This window comes from Lontra canadensis, unplaced genomic scaffold, assembly GCF_010015895.1.
Source record: "Lontra canadensis isolate GAN:19392208 unplaced genomic scaffold, GSC_riverotter_1.0 scaffold51, whole genome shotgun sequence".
NCBI classification, from domain to species: domain Eukaryota; kingdom Metazoa; phylum Chordata; class Mammalia; order Carnivora; family Mustelidae; genus Lontra; species Lontra canadensis.
In genome coordinates, this window is record NW_022631045.1 from 8,393,800 (window position 1) to 8,410,292 (window position 16,493).

General features: G+C 47.3%; 1 protein-coding gene across 1 annotated transcript in view; it reads right to left on the reverse strand.

Moving 5' to 3' along the window:
* Positions 1 to 869: 869 nt before the first annotated feature.
* The window catches only part of ERICH6B (glutamate rich 6B), a 46,524-nt gene continuing 30,900 nt past the window's right edge, over positions 870 to 16,493 (reverse strand). The window contains exons 9-13 of the mRNA XM_032873897.1: positions 13,495 to 13,673; positions 5,728 to 5,813; positions 5,413 to 5,565; positions 3,574 to 3,799; positions 870 to 1,082 (exon numbers count right to left, since the gene is read on the reverse strand). Of these exons, the coding sequence (XP_032729788.1) occupies positions 870 to 1,082; positions 3,574 to 3,799; positions 5,413 to 5,565; positions 5,728 to 5,813; positions 13,495 to 13,673 (857 nt within the window). The remainder of the gene's footprint in view (positions 1,083 to 3,573; positions 3,800 to 5,412; positions 5,566 to 5,727; positions 5,814 to 13,494; positions 13,674 to 16,493) is intronic.

Consider the following 16,493-nt stretch of genomic DNA (forward strand, 5'->3'; position numbering starts at 1 on the left):
TACCACATGGGGCTGCACCAAGAGTGGCCTCCCAATTAAGCCAGGCCAATCAGACACCTCTGGTGTCTTTTGAGACATGGGGAGGCAAAGCCACATGAAGTGAGGGGCATAGACCACAAGTCTTCAGGACATGAAGAATGTCACAGAGATGGGAACGGAAGTCATCTAGCTTCTGGGGACTTCCCATGCTCTGATCCTTTTCTGAGACCCACTGCACCTTCTGTCCATATGACTCATTTCCCTTTTTGCTTTACCTCCTTGAATTAGTGACTGTTACCAGAAGTGTCCCAGCTAGTGGTGGGGGTTTGAGTGTGTGTGCTTCCGGGCTCCCGATGGGCTCCTGGGTTAGGGGACCTGCAGCAGTCTGGCGTTGGGTCACTGTCTGGGTCTCCCTGTGTCTTGGCAGGCGTGGGAGATGGGTGTTTGTGATGACGTTAGGGTTAGTGAGAACTTCCCGGGTATCTAGACCCACTTTGCTGGCAAGGAAATTGAGGCATAAAGCGACTTGCCCCAGGTCACACAGCCAACGACAGGCAGAGGTATGCTTTGAGACCATCTCCGTACTGAGTCAACCCATGTACACAGGAAGGCTGCCGAAGGCCTGCATTCAGGTGACCAGTGAGGGCGCACGGGACGTTGACGGATATTGCCTACTGAAACAACTTGCTCCTCGTGCTGTTGGGTAGGGTTTTTCTGTGCCCAGCCACAGATTCTTTTTTCAAACCAAGGAGCTGTGGTAAGTCCCAAATGACAAATCAACTCTCAAGGGACATCCACAGGGCTCTGGGGTTTTCCTCGGCGCTCCTGGTAACTTTCCTGAGACAGTCCTCTGTGGCAGGAAAAGGCCCCGGCACGACATGGTGACCACCCTACTCTGGGAGGTGAGAGTTCTTCAGTTCCACGTTGTCGATTGGCAAGATCCTGGCATTATTGATGAAGTTTTCCAAATCAGGGATGGTCAGGAAATTCAGGATCCTACTCATTTTCCCCAGGAGGACCTGCATCTTCCGAGCTGTTGAAATAATTTCTACCTCCAGGATGGCCTTCTGCTTCATTTCAGTCAGCGCCTCTGGGGTTACGAACTGTGGGGATCCACAGAGAGCTCGGTGAGGATGAATGCTGCCCAGACACCATGCTTTCCACCCCAGGATTAGGCCCCTTGGACCAGGACCGAGTGTTCTCTGGAGACTTGCTCCAGGGCGAATTTGTGCTCCCAGCCTTGTTACTGGCAACACGTCCCTTTTATGGCCCAGGCCTGTGACCACACAGCCACAGGGATATAGGCTGAGACTGCACTCAAGCCTGACCCCAAACCAATGGGTTACCAGCTCGGGGGCCCTCGGGCAGCCTGCCTGGCCAAGGCTGTCTTCCTGGGGCTGTTCGGCTCCTCCCTATGGATTCCCACCATGGAAGTGGGGTTGGGGAGACAAGCTCTATCGCAGGTGGGAAACTCTCCACAGTGTCTCCCTGTCAGTCCCACTTCTGGCTCCAGCTCTCCTGAGTGGGTCTGGTTTTGCTGGGGGACGAGGCACTGTCCCAGGAAGCCAGCTCCAGGCCAGCTTCTGCCTTGGTTTGTAGCCTACAGAGGCTGAGTAAAGGGTCTCCCGGAGGGGGAAATAATAAAGGAGCATAGCAGTGTGTTCTGTTTCTGCGAGGTACCCAGCTTATGAAATGTTCTCACACTAGTACTTTATTTAAGCCTTACAACAATGTGGTGTCCCTTTTGCAGGCAATAACGGACACAGGAAGTACATGAGGCCTGCCTGGTGTCTCATGGCAAGTGGAGGGGCTAGTATGTTCTTCCTAGGGTGCCCTGGCTCCTGGCCTCGGTGGACCTGCTGACTAGTCACATGTGTGCTGATTTGCTTCATTTGCCCCTGACCCCCTGCCCCTGCACTGGCCCAGATACTGGGGCTGCCAGGCCTCTTGGGTTTTCTGCCTGCACCAGCCCTTCACCTGCCCTTCCTGGGCACTGGCTCCCTTTCCTGGCCCCCTCCATCAGTGGGACCCCACTGTCATCCAAAGTCCAGGGGCCCAGGGCCTCATACCCTCTCCACCCCAGCTGCTCCCTTAGCTCATCACTGCTGTGCAGGGGGAGGCTAGTGGATCATTGGGGATGGTGCTGTGTACCTACATTCCTCCTCTCTACTGGGTTGGCTGCTCCAGGGGATCCAGGGTAGGTAAGGAGGTTGGACGTGGTTACTTAGGATATAAAATGGCAGGCCTTGCTGGGCCAGGGGATCAGCTGTCCAGATCTGTTTGGAACTTTCCCAGTTTGAGCACTCAGAGTCATATGTCCAGGAAAACACCTCAGTCCTGGGTAGGCTGAACGTTCCATGTTCTCTATTTTCCTTCCCAGAATTTCATATGGCTTAATTTTGGCAGAGTCTGCTGTTTGGTTCTTGCCTCCATCAACCTACTTCTCCATCTGCTCACCTCCCAGGAAACATGTCTGTCTGTCTGTCTCCCAGATAGGCCATCCTACTTGCAGAGATCTTGAATACTTCTCTGGTGGGTCTGTAAACAGAGCCTTCCATGAACAGGAAAGGGGAGCCAGAGCAGGAGCAGGGTCTTTGGTGGGTCTCAAAGGGGGGCCAAGGACACCCTATTCCCCTCTTGAACTCTGGAGAGAGAAGGGTCTCAGGAGCCCACCTTCTTTCCCACTCACAGTCAGAACTCCAGGGTGCAGACTCCCCATTTTTAGGGGGTTGAACTGTGACCTCCAAAAGATATGTCTGACTCCTAATCCCTAGGACTTGTGATGGTCACTGTATTTGGAGAGAGGGTTTTAGCCGATATAATTAAGTGAACGATCTCAGGATGAGGTCATTCTGGACTTAGGGTGGGCTCTGAATCTGCTGTCTGGTGTCCTTACAAGAGAAGGGAGAGGGAGATTGGATACAGAGAAGGAGGCTGCATGAAGGTAGAAGATTGGAGGGATGCCGCCCCAAGCCAGGGGACACCCAGGGCCCCCAGAAGCTGGGAGAGGCAAGGAAGGATTCTCCCCCAAGCTCTTTGGAAGGAGTGTGGCCCTGCTGACGCCTGGAGTTCAGACTTCTAGCCTCCAGAGCTGTGAGAGCTGAAGTTTCTGTTTTACGCCAACCAGTTTGTGGTCATTTGTCATGGTAGCCATAGGACATGAACACACCTTTGCTACTTTCTTGCTCAGCCCAGGCTGAGCCCCCTGAAACTCTAGGTGCTCCTTGAGTGATTTGGGGGAGAAGAGGACACCAAGGGCAGGCGTGGGAACACAGATTTCCCCCATGGTTTCTGTCCCTGCCAACTGACAGGGTTGATGTGAGTGTCAGGTGAGAAGATGTATGTTGACATCTTCGCTTTATTGTCTGGCTTGTGTCTGGGCTCTTTGAGGCTGTCTGTTTCCTCAGCTGGGAATCTCTAGGTACTGGGAGTCCTGAGGGACTCGGAAGGTAAATGAACACCTCTGTCAAGCATCAGGTCAATAAAGGTGGCCAGGTTTCTCTCTGGGTCGCAGTGATGTAGAACATGGCCCAGAGAGAGGCCCGTGGCATGGCCCAGTGGGCACCTGCCTGGCGGAGGGAGTTGAGACCTTACCTTGTACTTGGTGCCCAGGTTTAAGCAGATTTGCTTCTTTTGGTGGCTGAAGCAGAAGATGATCTTATCCTGGCTCCTTATTTGTACCTTGATGTACTGGTTGATTTTCAAGGAGATGGACTGGAAAGGGGGTGCATGGACGTGGAGGCTCAGGTCCCACCAGTTCCAGGCCTTCTGGTGTTTGCCTTTGGGGAAGTAGTAGCCCAGGTTTTGGCTCAGGCTCACCCTAGACCAAGAAGGGATCAGACAACGCTTTTTAAAAAGATTTATTTATTTACTTATTTATTTGAGAGAGAGCACAAGTAGGGGGAGGGCAGACTCCCCACTGAGCAGGGAGCTCAATGCGGGACTTGATCCCAGGATTCTGGGATCATGACTTGAGCCCAAGATGATTAACTAACTGAGCCACCTAGGAGACCCTTTTGCCTGTAATTTTATGTATACTTTGGGTAAGTCACTTATATTCTCTAAGTTTCTTTGTCAAGAAAATAAAAGTTGTTCCTAGATTTCCCTAAGGTCTTTTCTGGCCCTAAAAGGAAGTGTCATTATGGAGAAGAGGCCCTACAGAAAGTAGCCAGATACTATTTGAAATAATTGGCTGAGTTTCTTGCCCACTGGCCACCTGGTACTTCTTACACCTTTCAGACATCAGTTTCTATACAAAAGGTCCTCAGGGCAGGGCAGGTACCTCTGAGAACAAAGTTGTCAATTAGGAAATAGCGTTTTAAAAAACTCAAAGAAAAAAAAGAAAAATTTAAGAAAAAAGCAAAAAACACACAAAATTAAAAACTCAGAGAATATTTAAGAAACTGTTCTTAAGGGGTGCCTGGGTGGCACAGCTGGTTAAGTGTCTGACCCTTGGATCCAGCTCAGGTCATGATTTCAGGGTTGTGGGATCAAGCCCTACGGCTTAAGACTCTCTTTTCCTCTGTCTTGCCCAGCCCTTCCTGCCGCTCTCAAAAAAATAAATCTTAAAAAAGAAAGAAAGAAAGAAAGAAAGAAAGAAAGAAAGAGAGAGAGAAAGAAAGAGAGAGAGAAAGAAAGAAAGAGAGAGAGAGAGAAAGAAAGAAAGAAAAAATAGTCTTAAAAACCAGGACTGGTGGAGTAAAAATATTTTTTTGGGATTAAAAGCCAAAGTCTGGTTTTGACTACCAAGAAGAAAGGAAGTAGAAAGTTGATATAAGATGGTAGGCCTTTCCTACTCCATGACCACTTAGTGGGGAAGGGAAGAGGGAAATCCTGAAAAAAACAAAAACCAAAAAATGGAGTACTTACCCTCAAAAGATGGAGAAAGATTCTGAAGTTTGATTTGGTAAGATGAAGTTTCCCACCATGGCCAGAGATGGGAACTTAAGAACTAAGTTCGAGTGATCATGAAATACTTAGAAGTTTGTTTTTTGGGCATGATAGATGTGTCTCCAAAGCCCTCACCACACCCTCCTCTCTGAGGCACCTGGGACAGAGGGGCCCTGGGTCCTTCTAAGCTAATTCTCACCGGGCTTGACTCTCAGGAGGTGTAGAGGACACGGAACCAAGAGAAGTAGTCACCGTGAGTCTCTGATGGCTATTTTACCCTTGGGAAAAGCTATGGCGACAAGGACAGAATGCCTTCCTGTAGGTCAGGGACCTGTCTTGCTGCCACCATGATACCCATCTCCCCATTTGCAACATGTGTGGGTCGGAGAAACAAATTCACAAGCGAATGAGGGAGAGAGAGAGAGAAAGAGAGACCGAGACCTAACCCAATGAGGGAGGATGGCTGTGTGGACTGGGAATCAACCCTTAACCACACTGCCTCTCTGTGGAGAGGTGTGTTTGGGACTCCCAACCCAAACTTACCAGATTTCTCTGTTTTCATCATAGAAGGTGGCATGGCCAGAGTTGTTGATAAGGGCCTGGACACACCTTTCTTCACTGTCTTCCAGAATGATGAATGTTAACTCCCTCTGTTTTGTACTGAGGATGAGCAGAGCCAGCTTTCCTGACGGATAGCTGCAAGACAGTTAAGGCACATGCAGCCCCTTGTGGTCCCCTGGGAAAGGCAGAGCCCTGCGGAGGACATGGGCCTCAGGAAGATCACACCCCAGCCCTGACCCACACACTTCTCAGGCCCCATGTGTGTCAATGTGAGTGGCCCTTCGCTTCGGTGGATACTGTATCTGGCCTGATCCATCAGGAAAGAGAATTTGGAAGATCGTCTCACTGGGGTAGAGGGTTAATTTTACATCATGGTGAGGCACCTGGGAAGAAGAGATGAGCTTATTATAAAAAGTGCACAGGGGCTGATTGTCCCCAATTCAGAGTCTGGTGTTGTCACTAGAGTGCTCGGGATTGGTTTACTCTCCGAATGTCCACATTGCCACTCCATCATCACTACCCCACCCATCACTACCGCCACCTTGCTGAGGATTCTGGGTAGGAAACCTCTCAGGGCCTCCTTGGTTTACTCATCTGTGTGACCAGGAGCCAGAGAGGGACCACTTTGTATGCTTGAATGTGCGCGTGCAGATTTTACTATCATTTCAATTCTCTGATGGTTCTTGGTTGTTTTTCTTTCTTTTTTCTTTAAGAGACTTTATTTATTTATCTGAGAGGGAGAGAGAACACAAACTGGGGGGAGAGGCGGGGAGAGGAGCAGATGGACAAGCAGACTCCCTGTTGACAGGGACACGAGACTTGATCCCAGGACCCCGAGATCATACCTGAGCCAAAGTCCAGACACTTAACCAACTGAGCCACCCAGGGGCCCTGGTTATTGGTTGTTTTAGTTATCTAGGGCTGCTGTAACAAAATAAACCAAGGATGCACCTTAAAACTACAGAAATTTATTTTCTTACAGAGGTGGAGGCCAGAAGTCTGAAATGAAGGTATCCACAGGGTTAGCTCTTTTTGGAGTCTCCAAGAAGAATTTCTTCTGTGCCTCTATCCTGGGTTGTGGTGATGACCTGCAATCCTTGTTCTGTGGCCTGTCTGTGCATGGTGGCAATGTCTACCTTTATCACCATGTGCCATCCTCCCTGCCTCTGTGTCTTCACATGGACATCTTCTTGAAAGAACACCCATCACACTGGATCAGGGGCCCACCTTGCTTCAGCATGACCTCGTCTTAACCACATCCTTAAAGACTAATTTTCCAAAGAAGGTTCTGTTCTGAGGCACCGGGGCTTAGGACTTAAATACATCTCTTTAGGGGGATGCAATTCAACCCATAACACTGGCAATATTCAGGGTTTTTAAAGTTTCTTCTTGATTCGGTTTTAGTGAATTCTATTTTTCTAGGACATTGTTCATTTTATTTATTTATTATTTATTATTTTTTAAAAGATTTTATCTATTTAGTTGCCACAGAGAGAGATCACAAGTAGGCAGAGAGGCAGTCAGAGAGAGAGGGGGAAGCAGGCTCCCCGCCCGGCAGAGAGCCCAATGTGGGGCTCGAACCCAGGATCGTGAGATCATGACCTGAGCTGAAGGCAGAGGCTCAAACCACCGAGCTACCCAGGTGCCCTTAGGACATTGTTCAATTTAGGTAAATTTTGAAATTTATTGTCCTAAAACTATTGTCATATGATATTTAAAAAAAAAAAACAAACCCTCTACTGTCTCCGTAGTTATGACTTTGTCTTCATTCTTTTTATCATGACTATCTTCTCTCTCTCTCTCTTTTTTTCCTGGATAAACCTCACCTGAAGATTTGCCTATTTTACTAGTATTTTCAGAGAGCTTGCTTTTGGTTTGTTTATTCTATTTGTTTCCCATTGTATCAATTTTTAGTCTTAATGTTATCATTTATATACTTGTACCTTCTGTAGTTTTTTATATTATTCTATTTTATAATTCCTTGAATTGAATATTGAGCTCATTGGTTTTCATCTTTCTTCTTCTCGATCCTCCTACTCTTTTTTTTTTTTTTAAGATTTTATTTATTTCTTTGACAGAGAGAGATCACAAGTAGGCAGAGAGGCAGGCAGAGAGAGAGAGAGAGAGGAGGAAGCAGGCTCCCTGCCAAGCAGAGAGCCCAATGCGGGACTCGATCCTAGGACCTTGAGATCATGACCTGAGCCACCCAGGAGCCCAGTCGTTCTTAACATATATTTTTATTATGTTATGTTAGTCACCATACAGTACATTATTAGTTTTTGATGTAGTGTTCCACGATTCAAGAGAACATATTTCATGGAACACCCAGTGCTCCATGCAATACATGCTCTCCTTAATACCCATCACCAGGCTTCATCAAGATAAAAAGCTTCTGCACAGCAAAGGAAACAGTCAACAAAACAAGAGACAACCCACAGACTGGGAGAAGATATTTGCAAATGACACTACAGATAAAGGGCTGGTATCCAAGATCTATAAAGAACTTCTCAAACTCAGCACCCAAAAAACAATCAAGTCAAAAAATGGGCAGAAGATATGAAGAGACACTTATCCAAAGAAGACATACAAATGGCTAACAGACACACGAAAAAATGTTCAACATCATTAGCCATCAGGGAAATTCGAATCAATGCTCCTTCTTAATATTAGCATTAAAAGTTATAGCACTGCTCTCAACATACCATTTTAGCTATTTCCCACGCAAATAGAAATGTTTACCTTTCATTCCATTCTAAATATTTCTGAATTACCAGTGCGATCTCTTCTTTGACACACAATTTATTTGCAAACGGGTTTTTAAATTTGCAAATGCATGGTGTGCATTTGGGTGATGTTATTATGACTAATTAAAACTCACTGGGCTGGGTGCATGGGTGGCTCAGTCGCGAGGCATCTGCCTTCGGCTCAGGTCATAATCCCAGAGTCCTGGGATCGAGTCCTGCATCGGGCTCCCCGCTCAGTGGGAGGCCTGCTTCTCCCTCTCCCATTCCTCCTGCTTGTGTTCCCTCTCTTGCTGCGTCTGTCAAAAAAGTGAAATCTTTAAAAAACAAAACAAAACAAAACACCCCACTGGGGTAAGAGGACATAGTCTATATGATATCAGCTGTTGAGCATTTGCTGAGGCTTGTTTTGTGGCCCAGGGTGTCCTCAGTTATTGGAGGTGTGTCACATGTGGCTATTTCCTTGTGAAGGACACATGTCCTTGTCTTGCGTTTCCATGTGGGCACGAACACCCAAGCCCCTGGCTAATTCGGATGAGCTGTTCTCCCACGTCTCGCCCTCCACTCCCAGCACACCGCCTCACCTCACCACCCCCTGCTCACACGCTCACTCCTCCGGTGTCTCGGTTTCTCTCTCCTGGTGTTGACTCTGCCTCTTGCTTTCTTACACACTCTTCTCTGTATTTCTGACACTTTTTATGTGTCATCTACATTTCCCAGATGTTTGCAGTAGCAAAGCTTTCCTGGTCATCTAGTGTCCCACATCGCTCTAAATGGGTCAGTGGTTCCCCAGCTATTATTTTTAACTGTTGAAGCCGCTTTGTTCAAGAAAGCTTACAGTGGAATGCCCAGATCCGAGATGATCAAAGACAAAGCTGCAGCTCACTGAGGAGCTTCGGGCATGCCTTGGAATGCCATAATCCGGGCATCCGGGTGAGAACCACTTGAGGTGACAAAGGTCTGCAAACTGACTCTATCCCTACACCCAGCACTGTGCCGACCACTTTCTTCCACAACACAAGGACCCTACTAGGTAGACATGATCATTGGCTCCCCTGAAGATGAGGGCAGATGACATACACAAAGCTGTCCGGTGAGGGGAGAGCCAGAGGCCTGCGACCTGCCCCTTGCCTACAGGCTCATCCATTGGAACACACTGCCTCCAACCATTCATCTCCCAGCTACTTCCCACATTCAGTCTACACATCACTGCTCTTTTCTGTTTTAACCTAAAAAAAGTGCTTTGTAAAGACACCCAGGGTTGGTTTGTTCCTGATGGCCCTGAAGGAGCTTCTAGCTGTTGCTCAGAAGAGGGTATTTGTATTTTAGGTCTTATTTTCATGCACCCCCTGAAAGTCTGACTTCCTTGAGATGCTGTCTGCCTGTCAAATTCAATTGTCATGGAATGATGTTTTCCTGCAAGGAGGACCCCACGGGCAAAGCAAAATCTCTGACCTGGAGGTGGACTTGTCACATTTTCTCTCACTGGGAATTATGTAATGTATAAGTGGCTTCTCTAAAAGCCGATGCCTCATCACAATTTGCGTGGGGACAGAGTCTGAGACTAGGAGCTACCTAGTCTTACCTAGTCTTACCTACCTAAGAGAGGAGGGACTACATCTCTGGCCCATCCTTCATTTCTGCTAGAGTGGAAACTCTGCCTATGGGGCCGGGCCCTGTGTTGTGAGAGATGTCTGTCTGGCCCTGAGTTCTCCCTGCCTGCTGGGTGGCTGCTGGCTTCTGGGGTGGCCAAGCTGCTCTCTGCTGGTAGGCTAGCACACACTTAGAAACAGGGCTGCCTGGAATTTAGTGCCCATTTGTAAAAACAAAAAACCACCCAATGTCCCACTCCTCACGAGCCTTTTGGTCAGTCCAAAGTGTGTGGTGGTTTAGGAAGGAACCCCAGCTTAGAGGTCTTGGTGAGAACCTTCCCTTGGCTGTAGGGAGGGCATTTAAGATTGGTCTGGGGGAGTGCCTGGGTGGCTCAGTGGGTTAAAGCCTCTGCCTTCGGCTCAGGTCATGATCCCACGGTCCTGGGATCAAGTCCCGAACTGGGCTGTCTGCTCAGCAGGGAGCCTGCTTCTCCTTCTCTCTCTCTGTGCCTGCCTCTCTGAGGCTTCCCACACCCTCACCATTCCATGTTTGGTACTGTTAGGGTCTGTGATCAAAGGAGCGAGACTGATACAAAGCGAAGGTCAAGCAAAGCTTTATTTCGCGCCAGCACCGAGAATCAAACTGACCGGTCGGGGCGCTCTCTTACAGAGAGGCGACCCCTCCCAGCCTCACAGACTAACTTTTATAGAGCAAAGGCCATGTGGTTGAGCCTGGCCACACACAGGTGGCCAATGAGATTGTAAAACACAGAGAGAGTTGCATAGTCATGCTAGGTCACACATGGGTGGCCAAGTGAATTACAGTTCACTCCATAGTAGCTATTTGAACTAGCCTATCACCTTGGTCAGGATTGGCACCTAAATTTGGTGCCCAAAAGGCGGGGCCCACATTCTTTGGTAGTTAGGGAGACAGTATGTGCTCTTAACTGATTGGATGTCTCCACCTGGCCTGACTCGTCCTTGTATTCTGTCTTTTACTGGTTTCCTGGACTTGCTTCTAAGTAAGTTCCTCTGGGGAGCCAGGGTCAGGTTAAGTTTTACTGCACAAACAACAAAATGGCTATTTAACTGAGATGGATTCGCTCTGGCTAAGTAGGCCCTTACAGTATAACCGAGAGAGTCCCTTGGCTTTCCCTTGATTTCTCCATCTACAGGAGTTCTGGCTGGTCCCCTGAATTCTCTTCTTCATGTAGGCCCAAGAGATGAAAGGATATTGAACTTTCCATTCCTTTCTGGAGTGTAAAAGACTCCTACCTTGGTTGAGAGTGTTGGTTTCTGGTTCTCTTCTATTTTGCCACAAGGTGAGGCCAGCCTCATCACTTTAAGATGTTTGGTTATTTTTCTGCTTAGTGCAAACTGTTTTTCATTTTCCTCTGGACATACAACAGAAATCCATTTCCCAGCTCTCTTGTATCTCGGTGGCATCATGTGACTTCTTTGGGTTGATAGGATTTAAGCCTAGACCATGACTTCACTTCCTGTCCATGTAGCAGGACACAAAGGACTCCAAGATGGCAGAGATCCCTAATGAAAGAACCCAGATCCCTAGGAGCCAGCCTCAAGGAGAGCCACTCCAGAGAGCCAGGAGACTCAAATCAGATGTGACATGAGCAAGAAACATACATCTGGTTATTAAGCTCCTTAGCTTTGGGAACTGTTTCAGAAGGAGGCTCTGTGTCTGTGTGGCAGTCATTTTTAAGATTTTTTGGGTCTCACTAGTAGAGATGGCAATATCATACTTATCCCATAAGATTGTTGGGAAAAGCTCAGCTTACGTGACACAGAGAAGTGCTTTATTACTTGCATGGTGTTACACAAATGTGGGGTTCCATGAGGCTTTCTTGTGTTCTTCAATTTAGTAAATAGTAATGTACATTTACTCAGCTGCCCAAGCCAAAAGTCTTAGATTTGTCCTTTCATCCTCTCTTTCTCTCACATGTATTCAGTGTAACATAAAGCCTTTTTGATTCTTCCTTCAAAAAATATCCCAAATCAGACTGCTTTCCACCACCTCTCCTGCCTTCGTCCTAGTTGAGATGTTCCTCATCTTTCACCTGAATCCATGCCCCGGCTCTCAGCTGACCTTCCCGCCTCCATTCTTGCCTCATTAAATCTATTCTCCCTACATAGCCAGAAACGTTCTTCTGCACATTAATCAGATGATGTTCCTCCCTTGCTCCAGATCCTCGTGGCTTCATCTCATCCTTAGGATAAAACCTAAAGTCTTCCTATGACCCACGAGGCTCTACCTGACCAGGGCAACTCAGCTCATTCCCTATCCTTCTCTCACTTGCCCACAGCTGTCCTTGAGCTCTTTGCTCCGGCCCTCATTTCATACATGCCTAGACTCAAAGGGCACTTCCCCACCTGCCCCGTGGGTATGAAAGCAACTCACACCCTCCTGGGCCAACAACTCGCGAGCCCCTCATGCTGCCTTATCCATGGTTCCTAAAAATACATGACGTGGCACTCAATAGTTTATTACACGTTGGCTGTCTCCTCACCTGGAATGTAAATTCTATGGGCACAGGGGATTTTTTGGTTCACCCTTGTATCTCCAGCCCCTAGATGAGGACCCGGGGCATAGTCGATTCTTACTTGATGTGTTCAGAAGCATAGAGCCCATCACACCTTCCTCATTCCCACTTCAGTGACTCTTTTTTGAGCTTCAGACCTGGTTGTTTGCTCACTCTGAATGACTCTCCTTTGAGAGGTGTTTACTTATGGATAGTATCCGAATACTATAATAAATATTTTTTAAATGTACCATGTGTGTGTGTTTTTTTTTAATAAGCTTTATTTTTTAGAGTAGATTGCAGCAAAATTGAGCAGACACTACAGAGATTTCCATATATCCTTTGTCCCTACACCCATGCACAGCCTCCCCCACATTCTACACCCTGCACCACAGTGTCCATTACACTCAAGGAGCGTACACTGACACATCATTATGCCCAGCGTCCATAGGTTACATTAAGGTCCCCTCTTGGTGTTACATATCTTATGGGTTTGGAAAATGTATAATGGCATGTGTCCACCATTACTGTATCATACAGACTATTTTTACTGCCCTAAAAATTCTCCATGCTCAACCTATTCATTCCTCCTTTACATTGTTTCTGTAGTTTTGTCTTATAGTTGGAGTGACTCTATAGTACTCATATAGTTGTGACTCTATAGTCACTACTATAGTGACTCTATAATAGTCATATAGTGACTTATATAGTAGGAACCCTACTGTATGTAGACTTTTCAGATTAGCCTCCTTGACGTAGTGATATGAAGTTAAGTCTCCTCCATGTCTTTCTATGGCTTGATAGCTCATTTCCTTTTAGCACTGGGTAATATTCTATTGGGTATACCAGTTTACCCATTTATTATGTGATTGATTTTTGATACAGATTTTTAATTTATTATGGGATGGAATTTATGTATTGTAATATATATTTCCCTTATTCTCCTCCCAATCCCATCCAGTTGCCTAAGTCAGGCCCTGCAGGGAGAGGAGTCTCAATGAACCCAAGTGAAAGCCCCACTTAATCTGCCCATAACCCGCACACTCAAGTGTGCCTCTCTATGTGGAGCACAGTTTTCTTGTTTGATTTCACGTTGCATGTTAATTCTGATGGCTCCCTGATGGTGTGTGTGTATGTCTCATCTGAGCAAAAACCCCACACAAAGCGAAAACCCCAAGGCACTGCCCTACCTACCTCAGTCTTGCTCTGTACCCATTCTGTATCTATTTCTAATTTCTTCTTAGGATGAACAACACGACGGCGTTTTTTTACTTCTGTCACAGACTCCTGGACTTCGGGTGGCTGATTCCATAATTGAAATGTGAAAGTTGAAATATCTGGGCCTGCTGCAGAGGTTTTGGGGTTGAGTAAGTCTGAGAGAGAAGAGAAAGAAAGTTTAGCTCAATCTTTCTCAGGGCACCAAAGAGAGGGCGAGGGTTTGAGATATTGACCCTATTTGCCCAAGTAACGAAGGCTGCCCGGTAAGTAGAAAGAGTAAACCTTTGGAGAGAAATGTAGGCGTTGAATTTCCAGCTTTCTCATTTTCTGCATTCATTCATTCAACATATATTTATCAAGACCTACCGTGTGCCAACCACACCGTGCTGAAGACCAACCAGGCCAGACCTGGGGATCCTGGGGGTGATATGCCAACCCCATGCCACTAACTGGACTGGCTGCTAAACTGTTCATTTAAAAAATAGGCGAAAGTGGGACATCATTAAAAAAAAAAGGGAAACATACTCTAAACATGCTATTTTACCTTAAAACCTAAGTGTGTATTAGCACGCCATTTTGAAATGAGGGCAAGGTCTTTCCTTTGTGGGTGGATCTGATGATGGGCTCTGTGGTCATTTTTGCCCAAAGCATGTTCATAATTTATTATCTATAATTTTCAGTTTTGGTAGTTTCTAAATAGTCTGAATGCAGAATCATGGACTTTTAAAAGTTCTAGCTATTCCTCAATCTTTTTTTTTTGTTGTTAAATCTTCATGCTTAGAAATTTCTGAACTTTTTTTTTTTTTTTTAGATTTTATTTATTTATTTGACAGAGAGAGATCACAAGCAGGCAGAGAGGCAGGCAGAGAGAGAGGAGGAAGCAGGCTCCCCGCTGAGCAGAGAGCCCGATGCGGGACTCGATCCCAGGACCCCGAGATCACGACCCGAGCCGAAGGCAGCGGCTTAACCCACTGAGCCACCCAGGCGCCCCAGCTGAACTTTTTTTTTTTAAAGGATTTTATCTACTTATTTTGACAGAGAGAGATCACAAGTAGGCAGAGAGGCAGGCAGAGAGAGAGGGGGAAGCAGGCTCCCTGCTGAGCAGAGAGCCCAATGTGGGGCTTGATCCCGGGACCCTGAGATCATGACCTGAGCCGAAGGCAGAGGCTTTAACCCACTGAACCACCCAGGCGCCCCTTTTTCTCAATCTTTAATGTATGTTTTGTCTATATCTAATTTAAATTTTTTTTTTATAAACATATATTTTTATCCCCAGGGGTACAGGTCTGTGAATCCCCAGGTTTACACACTTCACCGTGTCTACATCTAATTTAAAGCAGGTTTTTAAAAAAGCTATTTTCCTATTGAGGTTTTTTTTAAGCATTCAGCTTTTTTTTCACAGCATAAAGTTTCCTTTTATCATCATTTCTGTCCATTTTGATAACCGTTGAATTCTGGAACTAAATGAGGAGGGCCGCTGAGGAACAACCCCGCTCCCAGTGACTGTCCACAGGCATCAGACAAACAGCCAGAACTGAGGGGCCAGAGCGGCCCTGTTCCCTTGGCAGCTAACTGGGCCAGGGGGAGTGGGGGGGGTGTGTCAGTTAAGAGAGCTTCCTTGTCCCACCACTGGGGTCAGCACTGTTGGAGGAGGTCAATGGGAGCATGTGATCACCAGTTGACCTCTGACATAGAGCCAGGCAATCAGAAACTCCTCTTGGAATGTGCCTTCTGCCTGCCAGCCCTTCCCACAGCCAGAGCCATTTTCAAGGCTTTTCAAGGCCTTGAGAGAGCTGCATGGAGTTGAGACCCAGTGCAGGCCTCTAGGTCAACTTGCAAGATCCTGGCGGGCAGGTGTGGACATCTACTTGTCTCTCCGCTGCCCAAGATGAGCCTGAGAAGTAAGTTCTCTTGCTTATTGAGACGGCCACCGACCAGTCTGGAGAGGGCTTTCTTGAGTCCCTCCTTGGCCTCCCGTTTCTAATTTCACCCAGAGCCCTGCCAAGGTGTCCCCCAGGGGCCAGGAGCGCTCCCTGGAGGGGACCCAAGGAGGCCTGGAGGCTGAGGAGACAGCCAGGTAAGTAAGCTTCTGACAGGTGAGGGGAATTCACAGTATAAGCACAGTGCCGTGGACAGTTAGAGGTGACAGGTGACTCCAGGGAGTCAGGCAGGGCGTTCCCTTGATCACTCATTTAGTAAAGATCTGTGTACCTGGGGCCCAGAACTCTCCTTGGTATTGGGGATTGCTCTAGTCCCTGCTTTCCATTCTAGTAGAGGAGGTTGATGCTAAACAAGTGAGCAGATAAGCTTAACATGCCAAATGGCTGGGAGCGCTTTGAAGAAAAGTCAGGCGGGGTGAGAAGGGTGGAAAATGATGTGTGTGTGTGTGTGTGTGTGTGTGTGTGTGTGCAGGCGTGTAGGTGTATGCACACTGGCTTATAAAGGGTAGCCATGGAAACTATTTCTGAGAAGGTGACAGTTAAGCAGAGACCTGAATAAAGTGAGGGAGCAAGCCACAGGGATATTGGAGCCAAGAGTGCTCTAGACAGAGGAACAGCAAGTACAAAGGCCCTGTGGCAGGGGATGCCTGGCCCATTCCATGAAGAACAGAAAACCCAATGTGTCTGGAGAGGAAGAACTGAGGGCTTTCTAAGCCATATGAGGAAGGTGGGCATTTTCCTGGAGGCAATGGAGGGCCAATGAGGAGTTTTAAAAAGATTATTCAGAAAACAGTGCAAAGGAAGGACTAAGAGAGGAGAAGAAGGGAATCAGGGAGACTAGGGAGAGCTCCTTCCCAGGAGAGATGAAGGTTCTTGAGCTAGAGTCAGTGAGAATGGGGGGAGGGGTGGCTGGGGGATGGGAGGAGAATCTAGAACCATGGCATGTCTGAGGAACTAAAGTGCCCACCAAGTAAGCTCAGAGAGGCAGAAACAGGGGTGGCAGGGCAGGGTCATTTGGAGACCTGTGTAGGAAGT